The following is a 17,267-nucleotide window of genomic DNA, read 5'->3' as shown; positions in this document are numbered from 1 at the left end:
TTGTTGGGATGGGTTTTTCAGACCCTAGGGAGGGCCTCATGATGGGCTGGAAACAATTTGGAGGCCATGGCCACCTATCTTCTAAGTGCCTCCTTTGGCTCTCTATCGGTCTTTGGTAGTGTCATCCATGGGTCTGGCAGAATGTCCAGAGCCTCTTTAGAACCTGCTCAGCACAGGGTAGCCTCAGGCACAGCCAGCAAGGCCAGAGCTTCTTTGAGGGTGTACAGAACATAGAACGATGACAGAACAGATGCCCCCAAGAAGAGACCCCTGTGGGACCTCAGGGAGTCAGCAGACTGGGAGCAGGGTGCTCAGTCTACTTCACAGTTCAGTGTATCCTGTAGATGGCTCGTGGCTGTTTTCCTCTCTCTCTGAGTGGACTGCAAACCCTAGACTGAGGCTGAGGACCTGCCCTTCTGGGTTCCAAGACAAGGGACAGCAGCAAATGAGAGAAGATCGTAGACAGTGCTGGGGTCAGGAAGAAAAGCACACCAGGCCTTGGCAGAGGGGGTCCTCACAGGAAGAACGGGGCAGGTGCTGGGGAAATGAGAAGTTCTGTGGGCTCAGGAGAGAGCTAGGCCCAGAGATACCTGGCCCTTCTTCCCGGGAGGTATTTGACAATCCCAGCAAATCATCAGCACTGTTGCAGCCAGACAGCATAGCTGCTGGTTCAGGTGTAGAAAGACTCTGGACACAAAGCTCCTCAGGAACAAAGGGAGGTTCCCTGCAGTTCTGCACTCTTGGGAGACAGATGTATGTCACAAGCTCACTGCCAGTCTGCCCTAGAGATTTTGCCAAATGTTGAAGGTTCATGGGATGAGGGGTTGGAAGGTTGGAGGCCGAGCTGGAACTCAGAGGGGCAGAGCTCAGTCTCTGAAGACTTTGGAGTATGGGAAGATGAAGGCCCACCAGCCTCAGAGTAGTGGTAAACCTGTTGGATGTCTGAGCCAGTGTGATAATGGACCCTAATTCAACATCCCTCGCCAAAGACAGGGAGCACAAGACAGTATTTCTCGCCACTGTTGGAATGTTTTAGGTCTGATGTCCATCATGCAGTTCAAACCTGTTGAAAAAGTGTGGAGGCAAGAAAATGTGATCAATGGTCAAGAGAGAGCATGTGACTCATAAGCTAGACTTAACATACAAGACTATGAATTACTGTACTGCAGAATATACAATAAAGAGAGGATTGGAGAAGAGGAAGGAAAACTTACAGATCTAGGATCTATTAGAAATGATGTTCATAGCCGGGCGTAATCCCAGCACTCGGGAGGCAGAGCCAGGCGGATCTCTGTGAGTTCGAGGCCAGTCTGAGCTTCCAAGTGAGTTCCAGGAAAAAGGTGCAAAGTTACACAAAGAAACCCTGTCTCGAGAAACAAAAACAAAATGATGTTCAAGAGGTAAAATGTTCACTGTCTGAAAAGTGATGGGTAGGTCTGATAGCAGATTGGACCCAGCAGAACACAGAAGTAATGAAGCCGAGGATAGGTCACCAGAGGAAGCACAAACAGAAGCTCAGAGACAAGAAGGAGTGAAGAAGCAAGCGGACAGAACCATCAGTAGGAAGGACATGTGCCACACGCTCAAAAGCCTAACACATGCCGTTGGAATCCCAGAAGGGGAGAAGAGAGAATGAGTAGAAATAAAACCCAAAGAAAGTGGCCTAGAATTTTCCAAAGCTGATGAGACATATACCATATATTTGGGAGGCTCAAATCACAAGCAAGATGAGCACAAAACATTCCTGTGCATGTCTGTAGCAAAATTGCCAACAAAGAAAAACATTAAGAACAGTGAGAGTGGAAATAACATATTACTTTAAAAGTATCATAAGATAGACCCCTCTGCACACCAAAACAAACAACAAACAAACAAAAAACTGGGCATGGTGGCACATGCCTGTGACTCCAGTGTTTGAGTTAAAGTCCAACCAATGCAAAAATAAAAGAATGAAAGCAAAAGAAAAAAAAAAGGACAAGAGACATCACTACGGACTTTACAGGTACTATGAACAATTCTATGAATCTGACAATGTGAATTAAAGTAACAAATTTTGCAAAGTCGTTAAGCTGACAGAAGAAACAAAATTTTTAAATGCAATATGTATTAAGAGAACTTAATCCATTACTTATAAGCCTCCCACAAATAAAATATATACAGAATAGATGATATGGATCAATATACAGTTCCCCAACTTATGGCCATGAGGCATTGTAGAACAGTGGGACTTTTTTTCTAGTAAATGGGCTGAGCTAATAGGTATCCATATGAGAAAAAAAAGTTTCATTTATGCCTGTCTATGGCTACTGTAATCACATACCAAATCAATTCCAGATAGAGTAGAGGTATAAATATGAAAAGAGAAACTATTGAGCTTTTGGAGGAAAACAGTCAAGATCATCATTGTAACCGTGGAGCAGGCAGCTATTTCCTAAATAGGACACAGAAGGGCTAACTGTAAAAAATGTGTGGTTGGTGATCCAGGGCAGGGTTGGGCACTTACCTAGCTTGTGTGAGGCCCTGGGTTCAGTTCTCAGCACCACTAAAAATATGATACATTAAAAAAATGTCAGGCTGGAGAGATGGCTCAGAGGTGAAGAGCACTGGCTGCTCTTCCAGAGGTCATGAGTTCAATTCCCAGCAACCACATGGTGGCTCACAACCATCTGTAATGAGATCTGGTGCCCTCTTCTGGCCTGCAGTCATAATGCTGTATACATAATAAATAAATAAATCTTAAAAAAAAATTTTTTTTAAAATGTCTTACCAATAGATATCTGCAAGAAAATGAAATGTGAGCTGGGCAGTGGTGGTGCACACCTTTAATCCTAGCACTCAGGTGGTGGCGGGGGGGGGGGGGGGGGGGGTTGGATCTCTGTGAGTTTGAGGCCAGCCTGGGCTACAGAGTGAGATCCAGGAAAGGCACAAAGCTACACAGAGAAACCCTGTCTCAGAAAAAAAAAAAAAAAAGAAAAGAAAGGAAAATGAAATGTGGGCTGAAGAATTTGGAGAATAAATCCATTAAGAACTTAACTCCAAAACACATAAAGAAAATCAGTCAAATAGAAAAATGGGTATACGTTTTGAGTAGGCATCACACTTAGGATATGTAAGGATTGATAAGTATGCAAACTGGTGCTCAGCTTCATTCCATCAGGCTAAATAAGGTTCCATTATATATGCACCAGAGAGGACATGTTGTGAAGGCCTAGGGCAGAGCGGCCAGCCGAGGTCACAGCTGCTTACAAAGCATGTTTTTGGTCTTCACTGTCAACTTGATAGGATTTAGGATCACCTGGGAGAAATATTTCTGGGTGCATCTGTTGGCCCTGCCTTAGGCTCAGCCTAGTCACTGCCACAAAACCAGGCTGCATGTTCAAGTTCAGCTTCAGTGTCCCTTTCTTGAAGAAACTATCCCAAAGTCAGCCAGATGCCCTCCTGCTCTCTCCTTGGCTTGTATTCCTTTTCTAGCGGTTATTACTGTAGAATGCACATTGTTTATACAAATGCTTAAACCTGTTTCACCCACCTGGAAGAGAACCCTAAAAAAGCTAGGACATGCTTGCTTTCTCCCTGTAAAACCATTGGTGTCCAGAGACAGGCAGGCATATGGCTGGTTCTTAATAGTATTTAGTTGTTGTTGTTGTTGTTTTTTTAAAGGTGAGAGTTCCTAGGTAAACAAACATGTATTGATTTTAGTCTTTAAAGCAGAGGTTCTCAACCTGTGGGTTGTGACACTTTGAAGGTCTTAAATGAGATATCCTGCACACCAAATATTTACATTACCATTCATAACAGTAGCAAAGTTATAGTTATGAGGTAGCAATGAAATAATTTATGAAATTAGGAATGAGGGTTACCACAACATGAGGAACTATGTTAAAGGGTTGCAGCACTGGGAAGGATGAGGACACCTGTTCTAAAATTTTTATTGGTGCTGGAGAGATTGCTCTTCATAGTTAAGAGCACTGGCTGCTCTTCCACAGGAAGGGTTTGATTCCCAGTAACCACATGGTGGCTCACAACCATCTGTAACTCCATTTCCAGGAGATTCAATGCCCTCTCTGGCTTCCATGGGAACCAGGTACACATGGTACACAGATATACATGCAGGCAAAATACCCATACACATAAAATAAAAATAAATCTTTTAGAAAAGCTTTTATTAATGCAGTCACAATATTCCTATGATTAAGGTCTCATACATGGTAGACAAATACTCACCACTGAGATATATTCCTGACTAACTGGGGCTTTAGAATTCCCTGTGAGAGGTTCCAGAATCTCATTTTTAAATATAATTTACAAATATAATTATAGTACTTCACTTCCACCCCTGCGATGTAGAAGAGAGCTTCCTTTTGAAGAGGAAGGCCCAGTGAGTGCCAAGTACAAGTGCTTGCTGCCTGGACTCTTCAGTGTGGGTGCCAACTTTGGGGGATTGCCTCTGTTGTTGGTAGAGGCTACTATGACATTTGAGACCCTCAGCCTGCTTTCTGTCTTGACCCTGTAGGGATCTGCTGCAGGCGCTGACTGAGGAGGAGCTGCACACACTGGAGCGGAGCCTCTGTGTTTCTCAGGATGTGGAGCTCCCGATCCGGGCAGACGCCCAGGCACCCAGTGCCCTGGCACCTACCTTTTCTGCATCCCTTCCCCCTGAGGAGCCACTTTCAGCCAGTGCCAGCAACCCAGAGGCAGAACTGGCCTGCTCAATGCAGTATGATGATCAGGAGTTGGAGGAGCTCAGCCGCATGGTCCACAGGGCTGGAGACGAGATGTCATCTCTGCTTTCACCTCCCAGTGCCTGCCAGTCCCCAGCACATAGGCCAGGCACAGAGGCCAGCCCCCGAGCAGAAGCCTCTCCAGCCAGAGCCCAGCTGAAATCAAGCAGTGATGAGGAGGAGAGGGTATTCTTCATGGATGACGTGGAAGTGACAGAGTCTTCTGCCAGGTCGGAATCCCCAGGGGGTACATTTGAGTTGACAGGTAGCAGGGAGGGCAATGTTCCGCAGAGAATACAAGATAGCCGGAGCGGAGAGGTAGGGGTCAGTGCACCTTCCCTGGTAAAGGAGGAAGACCGGAGCAACAACAACATTGAGGATGACAAGATAAAGCTGGCCAGCCTTGTGGGCTCCACTTCCTGCAGCTGTCTGGACTCACAGCTCTCCCTGGATGGCTGGGAGGTGAGTGCAGACAATGCCGAGACAGCCGAGATGATTGCACACCGGACCGGGGGCATGAAACTTTCGGCCACTGTCATCTTCAATCCCAAGTCTCCCACCTCCTTGGACTCTGCCGGGGCAACCCAAGAAGCCACAGGCCATGGTATGTCCCCGTTGGAGCCCAGGGCAGAGGGGACAGGGGACAAGTCACACAAACTCGGCGCTGCAGCCACCAGCTGCCTCCTCCACTCCTGTGTGTGCTGTGGGAGCTGTGGGGACAGCAGGGAGGATGCGGTGGAGCGCCTGCGGGAGAAGTGTGTCCCAGGAAGCATCATCAGTGCCTCTAACCCTTCTGTAAGCTTAGCCAAGGCTGGGGACAAAGAGCCTGAGAGACTAGATGAAGCCTGGCCTTCTCCCGATGTCACCCTGCCTGCAGAAGATGCCTCCAATGGGCAGGAGCCCAAAGCCCCTGCTTCCAACAAGTGCCTGGCACACACCTCAGGGCCTCAGGTGGACACAGCAAGCAGGTTGCAAGGAGAGGGTGAGGTCAAAGGCCAGCCAGAGCCAGAGACCAGAAATCAGGACCCTGAGAAGTCCTCTGTGGTCAGGGAGGACAGTACAGGAGAAGCCCAACACCTGTCAGGCTCCAGGTAAGGGCTGATTCTGTTCTAGGGACCAGACTTCTCTTCTCGCATTCAGGATATGTCCTGGCTGGTTCTCAAAGCACCGAGATGCTTCCTCTTGGAGTTTCTTGGCCATCAAACAGGTTCTGGACCCAGGGCAGGTATGTGATTGATGTCTGAAAGGATGAGGTATGGACTGCCCTTGGAGGTACCCATCCTACACTAAGTTAAGCTGCCTCCCACTGATCTCCAGGGGCATCTTTCAGGTAATGTTGGCACAGGGCCACCCTCTTCATCTTGGTAGCTCATTCTAAGCCTGGAGTAGCCCATGGTAAACTGCAGTAGTAAGTGGGCACAGGTGGGAACTAACCACACAGCCTCCTGATCTTTGCCACCACCATACCTGCTGGGCTCACACAGCTGAAAAGAGATTCACAGAAACCCTGACTATACAGAGCCATGCTGAGCTCTTGAGGCTACCCTTGGGCAAATTCTTGGGCAGTATCCCATGATCCCAGCCCTTCCTCAACTCTGTGTTCTCCCTGCTCCATGTGGCTCTTTCCTCCTTAGGAGATCCCTCCCTGCTGTTGTGTTGTGGTGTCAGGGTGCAGGGGAAGCTTTGGGTTTCTAGAGTAGACATGTTCTTTAGAACTGAGACTTCCGTCTTTGCCTCTCACCTGAGTGTTCTGTCCATAGCAGAATTTGACAAGCCTCACTGATGTTGGCTCTATGGTCTACTTTGTCTTTAATGTTGGGAGGAGGAGGAGGGGCAAAGAAGCCAGCCCAGCCTGAGTGGCTCATACATTGTCATGATGTCTTCAGAACCCTGCCATATGGAGACCTTGCAGGACAAGGGAGGGAGGGCAGGAGAGGAAGGGTCTCCTCCACCTAGAGGTCCTGGAATCCAGCACAGATGGGTGTGTACAGGTTGGGACAAAGCAAAGGACAAGGTAGGGCACATGTGTAGAAGGAAGGTACTCTCATACCAGGGGGCAGAAGCTTCTGGGCAGTGGGCTGATGCCTCCTTCCTCATCCCTTCCTGTGCAGTTAGTGGTCACCACATTCGCTGGACACATGTGGGGAAGAGCTGGTCAGGCTCTTGTGTCTGTCATAAATCCGAAGGTTCTCTCACTCATCCCATAGCTCTTTGCTCTGCTATTGGCTGTGGTGCTGGACTGCAGCTTCTGTGGTCAGTAGGAGCCACTGTGGCAGAAGCTCCTAGCCTGCCTACTCCCTAGCCACTGGTAACCTCTGGTCTGCTTTTGGCATCTGTGATCTTCAGACTGGACATCGAGAATAAGTCATACAGTGCAGGCCCTTTGTGTCCCTCGTCTTTTCCTGCACAGGGTTTTCAAAGGTCATCTACACTGCAGCTAGGGTAGCCACATCACTCCTTTCTACAGCTGTGTCACCCTCACTGTGCAGGGTGGCCATGCTGTGTCGCCTCCTTCACAGTTGATGGATGTGTAGGGTGTTTCTTGGCTGTCAAGAACAATGTTGCTATGAAATTATTTTTCCGGTTTTGTCTGGACATGTGTTTTCATTATTTTGGGTCTCTTAAGAGTAGAACATGTAGGTCATATGGCAACGGGCTATTTTCCATATGCCTGAGGTTACAGTACGTACATGAGGGGTTCTTCACATTGTCTATGATTTTTAATAATATTCTACCCTTAGGGCATAATCTGTTAGTATGCAGTCAGTTGTCTTGTCAGGTACACACCTGTGATTTCAGCTTTTTGCGAGCTGGGGCAGGAGAATGGCAAATTTGAAGCCAGCTTGGGCTACAGAGTGAGAACTTGTCTCAAAACCAAACCAAACAAAAAAGAACCAAAGTTACCTGAAATTGTTCAACTTTGCATTAGGTTTAGAGAAACTACCACTTATATTTAGCTCAGTTTTAGAGTATGTGCATGCTTTTTAGGCAAATCTAAACAAATCAGATGTAAAGAAGTCTGTCAGGCAGGAGAGATGATTCAGCAGTTAAGAGCATTGGCTGCTCTTCAAGAGGACCTAGGTTCAATTCCCAGCAGCCACATGGCAGTTCACACCTGTCTGTAACTCCCGTTCCAGGGAATCTGACTCCCTCACATAGACATGCAGGCAAAATACCAAGGTACATAAGATGAAAATAAACAAAATTTAAAAAAAAAGAAATCTGTATAGAGGGAACTTTACTCTCTCTTGTGTCTAAAGGGAATGGATGTTAAAGTTTCGTGGCCCAGAGGTGGATTTCAGTGTGCACACTCCTGATGTTAGGCAGATGGCTCTGATCTCCAAACCCCCTTCTCCACCTTGCTTCCTGACCCCTAGTCCAAGGCCTTCCCAGAACCCCTTTTGGAGACGCCCTCACTTTCCTTTACTGAAAAGTCAAGGCCTGACAAGGTTGGGCCTGTGTGCACTCAGTCAGCCTTGTCATCTACAGAGCGATGTCCACACTCCAGCTGTTGTAGAGGGTGCTGCTGTGGCCAGCTGCTGCAGAGGGCTCTCCTGTTCCATAAAGCCTTTCCTCGGAGGCAGCCCCGGCTTTGCAGCCATGTCAAGTGGAATGAATTAACTTCCCAAAGGCTGCCAGTAGCTGCTTTGAGGCTCGTGGCTGAGTTTATTGGTGAGTGAATTATTTTTCTACAAGGCTGACACAAAATCCCTAAAAATTCCTTGACAGGAGAGGTGTGTATGTTTTTTAATTTTGACTTGTTCTTTTTCCTATTTGTCCAGGTAAGAGCCAGCAAACATCTACCATCTGGAAGGGCCCTTCACAACATGCCTCTGTATTTAGGCCCAGCCCAGCTCAGCACACACTCAAAACTCAGCTATGAAAAGTTGAGAAAACCCACCTGGTGGCTCAGAAGACCTCCCACCTTCGAGGAAGCCTGTTGAGAAGATACAAAGGGTTTGAAGAGCAAGTATTCGGCAGGAGGCCAGGACCTCGGACAGCCATATGTTGGCCCAGCACTGTGCTTTAGGGAGCTGGAAGAAGTCAGCCTACAGCTACCTGTCTGTTACTCCTGTCCCAGCACTGGTGGAACTGGCATGGGAGCATTGGTCACGTGTTCTGTGTCATGAGCCAGGTGCCGGAACCTACCCAAGAACCAGATGGATGTAGCAGGTCCTTCAGGCCTACAAGGAGATGATACAGCAGTGTGTTTTCAAACAGAGGCAAGAGGCTGGCCACACACAGGCAGAACATTTGCTGAAATGCAGAGTGAGACATGAGGAGGTCTGGCTAGTGGGACAGCATTGTGACAAAGCTTTCTCATGACACATGTGGTCTCATACACAGGGGTGGTCTATTGGGGTTCTCTAAAGGAACAGAACTGAGAGGAGATATCTATATCTATACCTCTGTATATGGATTTATTAGATTGGCTTAGCGGATGCAGTCAGAGTACTGCATCAGTGGCTGTCTCATGCTGGTAAGGCTGAGAACCTGGTAGTTGTTCAGTCCTTGGCTGGATGTCTCAGCAGTCCCAGTTTGGGACTGTAGTCCTGGAGGATTCCTGGGGAACTGCTGATCTTCAGTCCACGTTGCAATCCTGAAGAAGCTAGTTCTAATAGAGTTGAAGGAATGCCTCAGCAACAGGATAGATGAGCAGTGAGAGTGAGGACAAGCAGGCAGAAAGCAACATTTCCTTCTTCTCTGTTCTTCTATGTGGGCTGCAAGCAGGTGTCGCCCACATTTAGTGTGGGACATCCTGCTTCAAATAACTTGACAAGGAAAATCCCTTACAGCATCTTGGGTTTCAATTGCATTCCATATGCAGTCAAGTTGACAGTCAAGATTATCCATCACAAGTGGGTCATGATTCTCCTCTAATTCTGCAAATGGGGGACAAACCTAGATGCTAATGTCTGCCTCTCCCTGGTATCCCTGAAAGGGACAGTTACCTTCACTCTCTGCAAGCAGCAGGATCCATTTCACTGCTGTTACAATTTGATCATAGGATTCACCCATCATCTGGCAGGTGCCTCTGTACCTCCTGTGGCATGTGGCATGGAAAGTCTAATGAACTGTGGGTAGGCCCAATGCTCACAGGCTTCTGTCCCATGTGTGAGCCTTACCTCTTTGTGCTATAAATGGAGGAAAACAGGAAGTTGTTGCAAGAGACCTGCCTTCAAGTCTATAGAGTCCCCCATTTCCCTTGGATCTGTGTGGCTAGTCAGCTAGAAGATGGCCACCAGAGGGAAGGAGAGTTGCCCCTGTCAGGGGACATGCTGGAAGCAGATGGGCTGAGAGAGTGAGACCTACTGGAGAAGCCCCTCCGCAGGTGGTCTTCTGGTCCTGGCCAATTCCACCAGCACCGTCACCCAAGGGTGGCAGGACATTTTCATGCACTGACCCTGCTGAATGAATGTCTTGGAACCTGTGTTCTTTAGTTCTTTGCTTTCTGCTGGCTTCTTTCCTATCTGTTCAGTGGTCAGAGATGAACCTTTTTTTGAGGAAAGTTGACTTTATTTTTTTTTTAAAGATTTATTTATTATGTACACAGAAGAGGGCACCAGATCTCATGGCAGATGGTTGTGAGCAACCATGTGGGTGCTGGGAATTGAACTCAGGACCTCTGGAAGAGCATTCAGTGCTCTTAACATCTGAGCCATCTCTCCAGCCCCTTATTTATTTATTTATTTATTTTGTTTGGCTTTTTTAAAAAAAAAGATTATTTATTTATTATGTATATAGTGTTCTGCCTGCTTGTATCCCTACAAGCCAGACAAGGGCACCAGATCTCATTACAGATGGTTGTGAGCCACCATGTGGTTTCTGGGAACTGAACTCAGGACCTCTGGAAGAGCAGTCAGTGCTCTTAACCCCTGAGCCATCTCTCCAGCCCCTTGTTTGGCTTTTTGAGACAGGGTTTCTTTATGTAGACCAGGCTAGCCTCAAACTCACAAGAAATCCACCTTCCTCTTCTGGGATTAAAGGTGTGTGTCACTACTTCCCAGCGAAAGCTGACTTTTTTTTTTTAAAGGATGGAACCTAATCTTTATTTACAGGACTCTGTAGGATATGAAATTCCACTTAGAAATAAGAAACTCAGGGGACAGTTTCATATAGTATGTACAGTTCACAACTGTTCAAGTATAGTTTCTTTGTAAAAAGTGCTACAATAACAAACCACATTTAAAAAGAGTTCTTAGTAGAGAAACAGTAAGAGAAATTTATGAGGGACACAGCACATAGCTAACAACTTTGTGCCTCAGCTGGACATTAGAAGTTAAAGGTCCTGGGAGCCCCATACTGAGCTTGGGAGGCAAAATAAAACCTTCAGAGGTCGTTTCTGGCACCACATTTGATCTCCCTCTTCCTCCACTGAGAAGTGCTTCTCAGTCAAGCTTAACAGGGCCTCATCTACAGACTCATTTTCAGGGCTCTGTAGTGCTTCATTTTTGTCCCGGGCTCCACACTCTTCAATCATTATACTGAGTCTCTGTCTCACCTAGTTCCTCAGCAGTGTGAAAGATATTAAAAATGGCATCAAGAATAACGAGAATGATTTTGGTATCTTTTGCACTGAAGAGGTTCATCCAAGGTTCTATCATGACACAATGTGTGTCAAGATACACAATCTGGGGTTGGGGATTTAGCTCAGTGGTAGAGTGCTTGCCTAGCAAGTGCAAGGCCCTAGGTTCAATCCTCAGCTCAAAAAAAAAAAAAAAAAAAGATACACAATCTGTTCAACAGTCCTACCATGAGTGTAGTTGGCTATAGCCCACACAGCTTCCTTCTGTGTCTTAAAGTCTGCCTTAGAGAGGACACCATCAAGAAATGGGACTAAGTCATGACTCACAACTTGCTGTATCTGGTCCTAGCGTCCAGCTGTGATGTTTGACATTGTTCATGTGGCCTTCTTCTGAATATTAGTTTTGGGGTTTGTTAGCAGGCTGCTAAAGACTGCAACTCCTCCTGCATCTGTTACAATCTGAGTCTGTTCATCTGCTCCAGTGACAATATTCCCCATGGCTCTTAGTGCAGGAGGCACAGTTGGCAATTCAGTAGCTCCTAGAAGCGTCACAAGTTGTGTGTGTGCAACTCCTGACTTCACAACCATTTCAGTGGTTGTCAGTCAAGCAGGAAATGTCAATCAAGCAGGGATCTGCTAATACTTTTGGATCATTGTGATACAGGGGACAAACTAAAGTAGGAAAAATCTGCTCAGCAGCATCTAAGTGGGGGTGCAGGATTCTTGTTTGGACAGAGGTTTGAAAGTGTCCAGGTAAGATTATGTAAGTAACCGTGTGCCAAGGAAGACAGATCAGGGATTGCAAGAAGTGCCAACAGTGGGTTACCTGCACCATATTTGATAACTAAAACCAAACCATCACCTGCAGTGTTTCCAAGAGCCCATACAGCTTGCTGGCTGATGCAAGCATGGGAGATTCCAAGAGAGAAAGGAATGCTGGGATAGCGCCTCCATCCACCACAGCCTTGGTCTGTTCAGATGTTCCAGAAGCAATGTTAGTAAGCGCTCAAGCAGATTCAAACTGAATGGGACTGTGATCAGTTTTGCCCAAGGAGGACACAAATTTTGATTTCAAACCAGCTCAGATGATGTCGCCTATAGGAGGCTGTTTCTCCGTAGAAAGCAGTTTCCGAGCAGCTTCAGTAGCTTGGAGCTGGCTTTCCAAATTGTTGCTGTTCATGCCTTCAACAGTGTCCTCAACAGACCAGTTTACAGTGCCCTGGTTGTTACTTTTTTCCTGCAGTGGAGAAGTAGCATCATCAGGAAATGAGCTGACATTTCTCCTTTTCAGCATCTGGTCATCTTTCTTTGCTTCCCTCAGTTCCACATTAACTTCTATTCGGCCGTGCTGCATTTCAGTACTGTCTTTTCCCTTGTTCTTGAATCTGTTAAGCCGGGCAGCTGGTGAATTAGCATTCTCATTGGTGGTTGCAAGAATAAGGGAGAAAGCTGCACAGTGGGCTCAGGCTTCCACAAAAAGCAACACGGGGCTTCAGGCTACAGGTTTGGAGGCCCTCAAAACATCCACCGAGCCTCAGCCATCAGACTTTGTGCCAAAAGTTGACGTTTGGTTTTCTCCCACCTAGCCTTAGCTTCCTGACTCAAAACATTCTTTGGTGTCAACTCCATTGGCTACTTGTCAGAGGATGAAGACCATTCAAGTCTGTCTCCTACTGTGAGCATTGCAGAAGTGTTTGCTATAGAAATGACATTAATCCTGCTTTTTTATTCCCTCTAATTATAAGCATGGTCCCTGTTCGTTGTAAAACCTTTAGAAACATTAAAAAGACTAAAGGAGTAAATAAAAATTTCCCACATTTTTTGAATAGTTTTTGATTATTTTTCTACTAAAGACATGATGTTGTGAGCATTTCTCCACAAAGTTCTTTTAAAACACAACTCTAGGGGCTGGATAGATGGCTTAGTGATTAAGAGTACTGGCTGCTTTTCCAGAGGTCCTGGGTGCAATTCACATGGCAGCTCACAGCTGTCTGTCCATACTCTAGTTCCAGGGGCTCTAATACCCTCTCCTAACATTTATGGGCAGCAGGCAAATATGTAGTACATAGACACAAATGCAGGAAAAATACCCATACACATAAAATTAAAAATTGAAAAAAACCTACAGCTCTGAAATGGTGTCACAGGACATAGTCTAGTTTCTCTGTATTTTCAGTTTCTGTGTTCTGTTAGCCTTGTGCAGTTTCCTTCGCTTTTTTTCTTTTATTATTATCATTATTGTTGTTTGTTTTTCTAGACAGGGTTTCTCTGTGTAGTTTTGCACCTTTCCTGGATCTCACTCTGTAGCCCAGGCTAGCCTCGAACTCACAGAGATCTGCCTGGCTCTGCCTCCTGAGTGCTGGGATTAAAGGTGTGCACCACCACTGCCTGGCTGATTTTTTTCATTAGAATTTATCCCAGTGTCTAGAATCAGCACCACAAAGGTCCAAGTTTTTCCAGAGAAGCGTTGACTTAATGTACGTAGCATACATCCTCCAAGGTGTGCCATCCTTACCAACATGGATGCCCACTCCACATCTTGCTAACCTGGGAGGCAAAGCCTGGCCCTCCCTCTGGCTCTGTGCTCTTTTTTGGTGCCTTGGTTTTTCCTTTGCCTCATTGGACTTTTTAGTTTTCCTCGCTGCCCCACACCATCCTTCTTTCAGGTGTATCAGAGCAGTCACCTTTTTCTGATCTCTTACTGACCATTCATTCTCTGTGTTGCTGCCTCTGGGTTTACAGAGGTCTTAGTTCTATTTTGTGTGCCTAAGTTTATAAAAACTCTAGAGAATTTGTTCTCCTGCTTCCCTTTGCTTTGGTCTGCTGCACATGCTGTGTGCTGTGTTGCTCCTTGTCTCCTGGCCACCGTGGTTTTTCTTTCTCTCCATTAGCCCTGCAACAAGGATGCCTAGAGTGAGGTGAGGCTTGGCGCCACATCCAAGGATTTGGACCGCCTGGCCTTTGTCTTGTTTGGTTGTTTTTGAAGTTGAGTCTTGTCATATAGCTCTGGTTGGCCTTGACTTCACAGCCTTGCTTCAGCCTCCAAAGTGCTGAGTCTACAGACATCTGCCACCACACCTGACTTCATCCAGCCTTCGAAAGTATCAGCCTGTAACTGCTAGACTGATGGCCATCCTAACTGATATCTGGCTTTGGCTCAAGAACTCTTGGGAATGGTCACGATTTATATCCCTCCTGCAGAAGTCCAGCCTGCTCTGTTTTTCCACTCTGTGGTTACACCCTTGTTGAGGAATGATAGGAACTTTCAGGGCTACCCTGGGCACATATGTTCTGACTGCTTCTTTATCCTGCAGCCTTGAGGTAGCAGAGAGTTAACATGGGGAAGATTCTCCTATAGATCTACTATTGAGCCCTTCTTCACCCTGAGAAGTATCAAACATAGCAGGATGGGCAGGCTCAGGGGTGGGGAGGTGGTGCCTTTGCATGGGCTTCATGACCTAAGCTTGTTTTGTCATCTGCAAGGTGAGCAAATGACATTTCTCAGCCCACTAGCTTCTTGGAAAGAAGCAACATAGCACAAGGACTTGCCTTCTCTCCTCCCTCCTGGTTGCCCCTCCTGCAGCACCCACCATTTCTATCCTTTGTCACCGCTGGTACCCACAAAGGTTTTTCTTACCTCTCCTTTCTTAGGATTATTCCTCATGGTCATTCCATTCTGATTTTGTGCTCTATGTCACAGCTCTGGATTTTGCTGTCTCCAGAACCCATTTCTGCTGTGTTCCATTCTCAAGGGACAGTGGTCAACAGCAGGGTGGGGTTTGTGCCTCAAGCATAAGCTTTCAGTCCAACCTCTCCTTTCCTGTCCAGTCTCTTGCCTCAGATGGGTATCTGTCTGTCTCTCTTTGCTATGGTCTGAACCCTTCTGCTCTTGGTGGGGTGAGAACTATGGCTCAGGAGCACCAGGGCTGTGGATGCTTTGGCAACTACAGAGAGAAGCCTGCAGCCTGTGCTGTGTAGACGGAAGCTCCAGCACCCCAACACCTTTTCTCCACCAAGAGGTAGCAGGTTGAGATCTACTTGTTACTTCCAGGCCAGGTCATACACAGTCCCATGGCCTTCAGCCCACTTCTGGTGTCCAGCCTGTGAGGACAGGTGGGCTAGCACATCAGTAAAACCATAGTGTGTCCATAGCTGGCTCTGATCATGCACAGAATCCCACCCAGCTAACAGATGTCAGGTACAGACTACCTCATGCCCGGAGCCCACCCTAGTGTCACTACTGTCTTCTGACCTCAGTAGCTTGAGAAGGTATGCTTTTTCCCTTCTATTGCGGAAAGCGGCTGCAGCATTTGGTGCAATCAATCCTATTCTGTACCTCAGAGGGAAGGGGAGGCAAGTCAAGGGACAGGAGCCGCAAAGGCAGTACTGCTTGGCACAGATCTCACCTGGCCCCAGTGTTGTGCTCCCCTGCGGTTTCTGATGACAAGCCTCCTATTGGGGGAAGGTCTCAGCAGAGGACCAGCGTTGGGGTGGGGCTGACAGGGAGACTTGAACTGGCAGTCCAGCTTTGATCTGGTGACTGTGGAGCCTGAGACCACAGGTCTTGGAGTTGTCGCCCTCTCTGCCAGGCTGTGCACACCAAGTGCTATTTCTACAGGAACCACCCAGGGCCAGACACTGGATGTTGTTCTGGTTGTTGCAGCCACCATTCTTAGTCAGCTGTGTATGAGATCCCATATCTGCAAGGATCACAAAGGCCCCATCCACTGCACCCTACGGAAGAAAAACAGAAATGACTGAGTGGAGGAGAATTTTGAGTGATTTAAACTCTTGAGATGAAGCATATGATGGCATCAAGCCAGCTGTTCACAGTGATGACTTGGGGTCTGCCACAGGGCAAGACTAGGACTAGAGTGGTGGTCTACCATAGTCTGGCTGGGTGGGGGTTGGGTTCTCCCATGAATCCCATCTTGGCACTAGCCATACGACCTCCTAGGTCAATGGAAGCCCTGGAAAGACAGTGACAATCCTGCAGCTTCCTGAGTATAGGGAGGTTTTATGAGGCATGCTGTCCTTCTAGGCCAAAGGGATGGCCATGACCACAGGGTCCCCTATAACAGTCCTTTCAACCTGCCGCTCAGCCCTGACTCAAGCTATTCTCTCTATCCTGGTCACTTGGCAGCTCCCATATCTCATGACCACACCCTAATTATTGCATCTTCAAGCAGGTGCCCAGAAGAAATCAGCTGGTTTCTAAGGTGGAGACTTGCTGGCCAGGGCCACTCCTCAGTTGCCTTTCCTCATCTGTGTGTGTGTTCTCGGCTTCTCCATCCCTCTGTGTTCTGCGTCTGGTCATTGTTTGCTTCCTTGGGCCACAGCCCTTGCCCCTGTGCTGTGACATCTCTCTTGATCTCTCCAATGTCATTCTCTTAACATTGCAACATGACACTGTCATCTACAAAGTTCACACCCAAGAACTGTATTGGGGCCAAGTGTAGAAGTGCACGCCTTTAATTCCACCATGTGAGGGGCAGAGGCAAGTAGATTTCTAAGTTTAAGATTAGCCTGGTCTACATGTTGAGTTCTAGGCTAGCCAGGCCTACACAGTAAGATCCTGTGTTTAAAAAAATGTTAACAGCCAGGCGGTCGTGGTGCATGCCCTTAATCCCAGCACTCGGGAGGCAGAGGCAGGTAGATCTCTGAGTTTGAGACCAGCCTGGTCTACAGGGTGAGTTCCAGGACATTCAGAGCTACACAGAGAAACCCTGTTTGGAAAAAAAAAAAAAAAACCAACAAAAAGCCTCATAATGTTTAAATAAGCTTACAGTTCTGGGCTGCAGATCAGACACACCTTATACTTGAAATCCCATTGTTGGTATTTTCACTTCCTCCATCCTTTCCCCAGATTCTTCCCTGTTGTATTCTGCCCAATGTATGTATAGTGTGTTTGTGCCTGAGTGTATCCATTTGTGTACATATAGGCATATATTACATATGTAAATGCACTTTTGCTTACCTGCATTTCCTTACTTTCATAGTGCACACACATACTGCATATT

The 17,267-nt window shown here is 47.0% G+C and overlaps 1 protein-coding gene and 1 pseudogene across 3 annotated transcripts in view; one reads left to right on the top strand and one right to left on the bottom strand.

The window, feature by feature from the left end:
• The window catches only part of Zfyve28 (zinc finger FYVE-type containing 28), a 105,193-nt gene that overhangs the window by 72,540 nt on the left and 15,386 nt on the right, over positions 1 to 17,267 (top strand). For 2 of the 3 annotated variants that reach the window (XM_036200455.1, XM_036200457.1), the window contains exon 8: positions 4,514 to 5,812. In XM_036200455.1, coding sequence (XP_036056348.1) covers positions 4,514 to 5,812 — 1,299 coding nt within the window. Of the gene's footprint in view, positions 1 to 4,513; positions 5,813 to 8,210; positions 8,394 to 8,503; positions 10,266 to 17,267 lie in introns of those variants that run through there. The other variant, XR_004946040.1, reaches the window with a different exon arrangement.
• LOC118592219 lies at positions 10,995 to 17,230 on the bottom strand (annotated as a pseudogene).

This window comes from Onychomys torridus, chromosome 10 (genome assembly GCF_903995425.1).
Source record: "Onychomys torridus chromosome 10, mOncTor1.1, whole genome shotgun sequence".
NCBI lineage: Eukaryota > Metazoa > Chordata > Mammalia > Rodentia > Cricetidae > Onychomys > Onychomys torridus.
The sequence above is the reverse complement of the archived record's forward strand: the minus strand, read 5'-3'. Positions and strand labels throughout refer to the sequence as shown.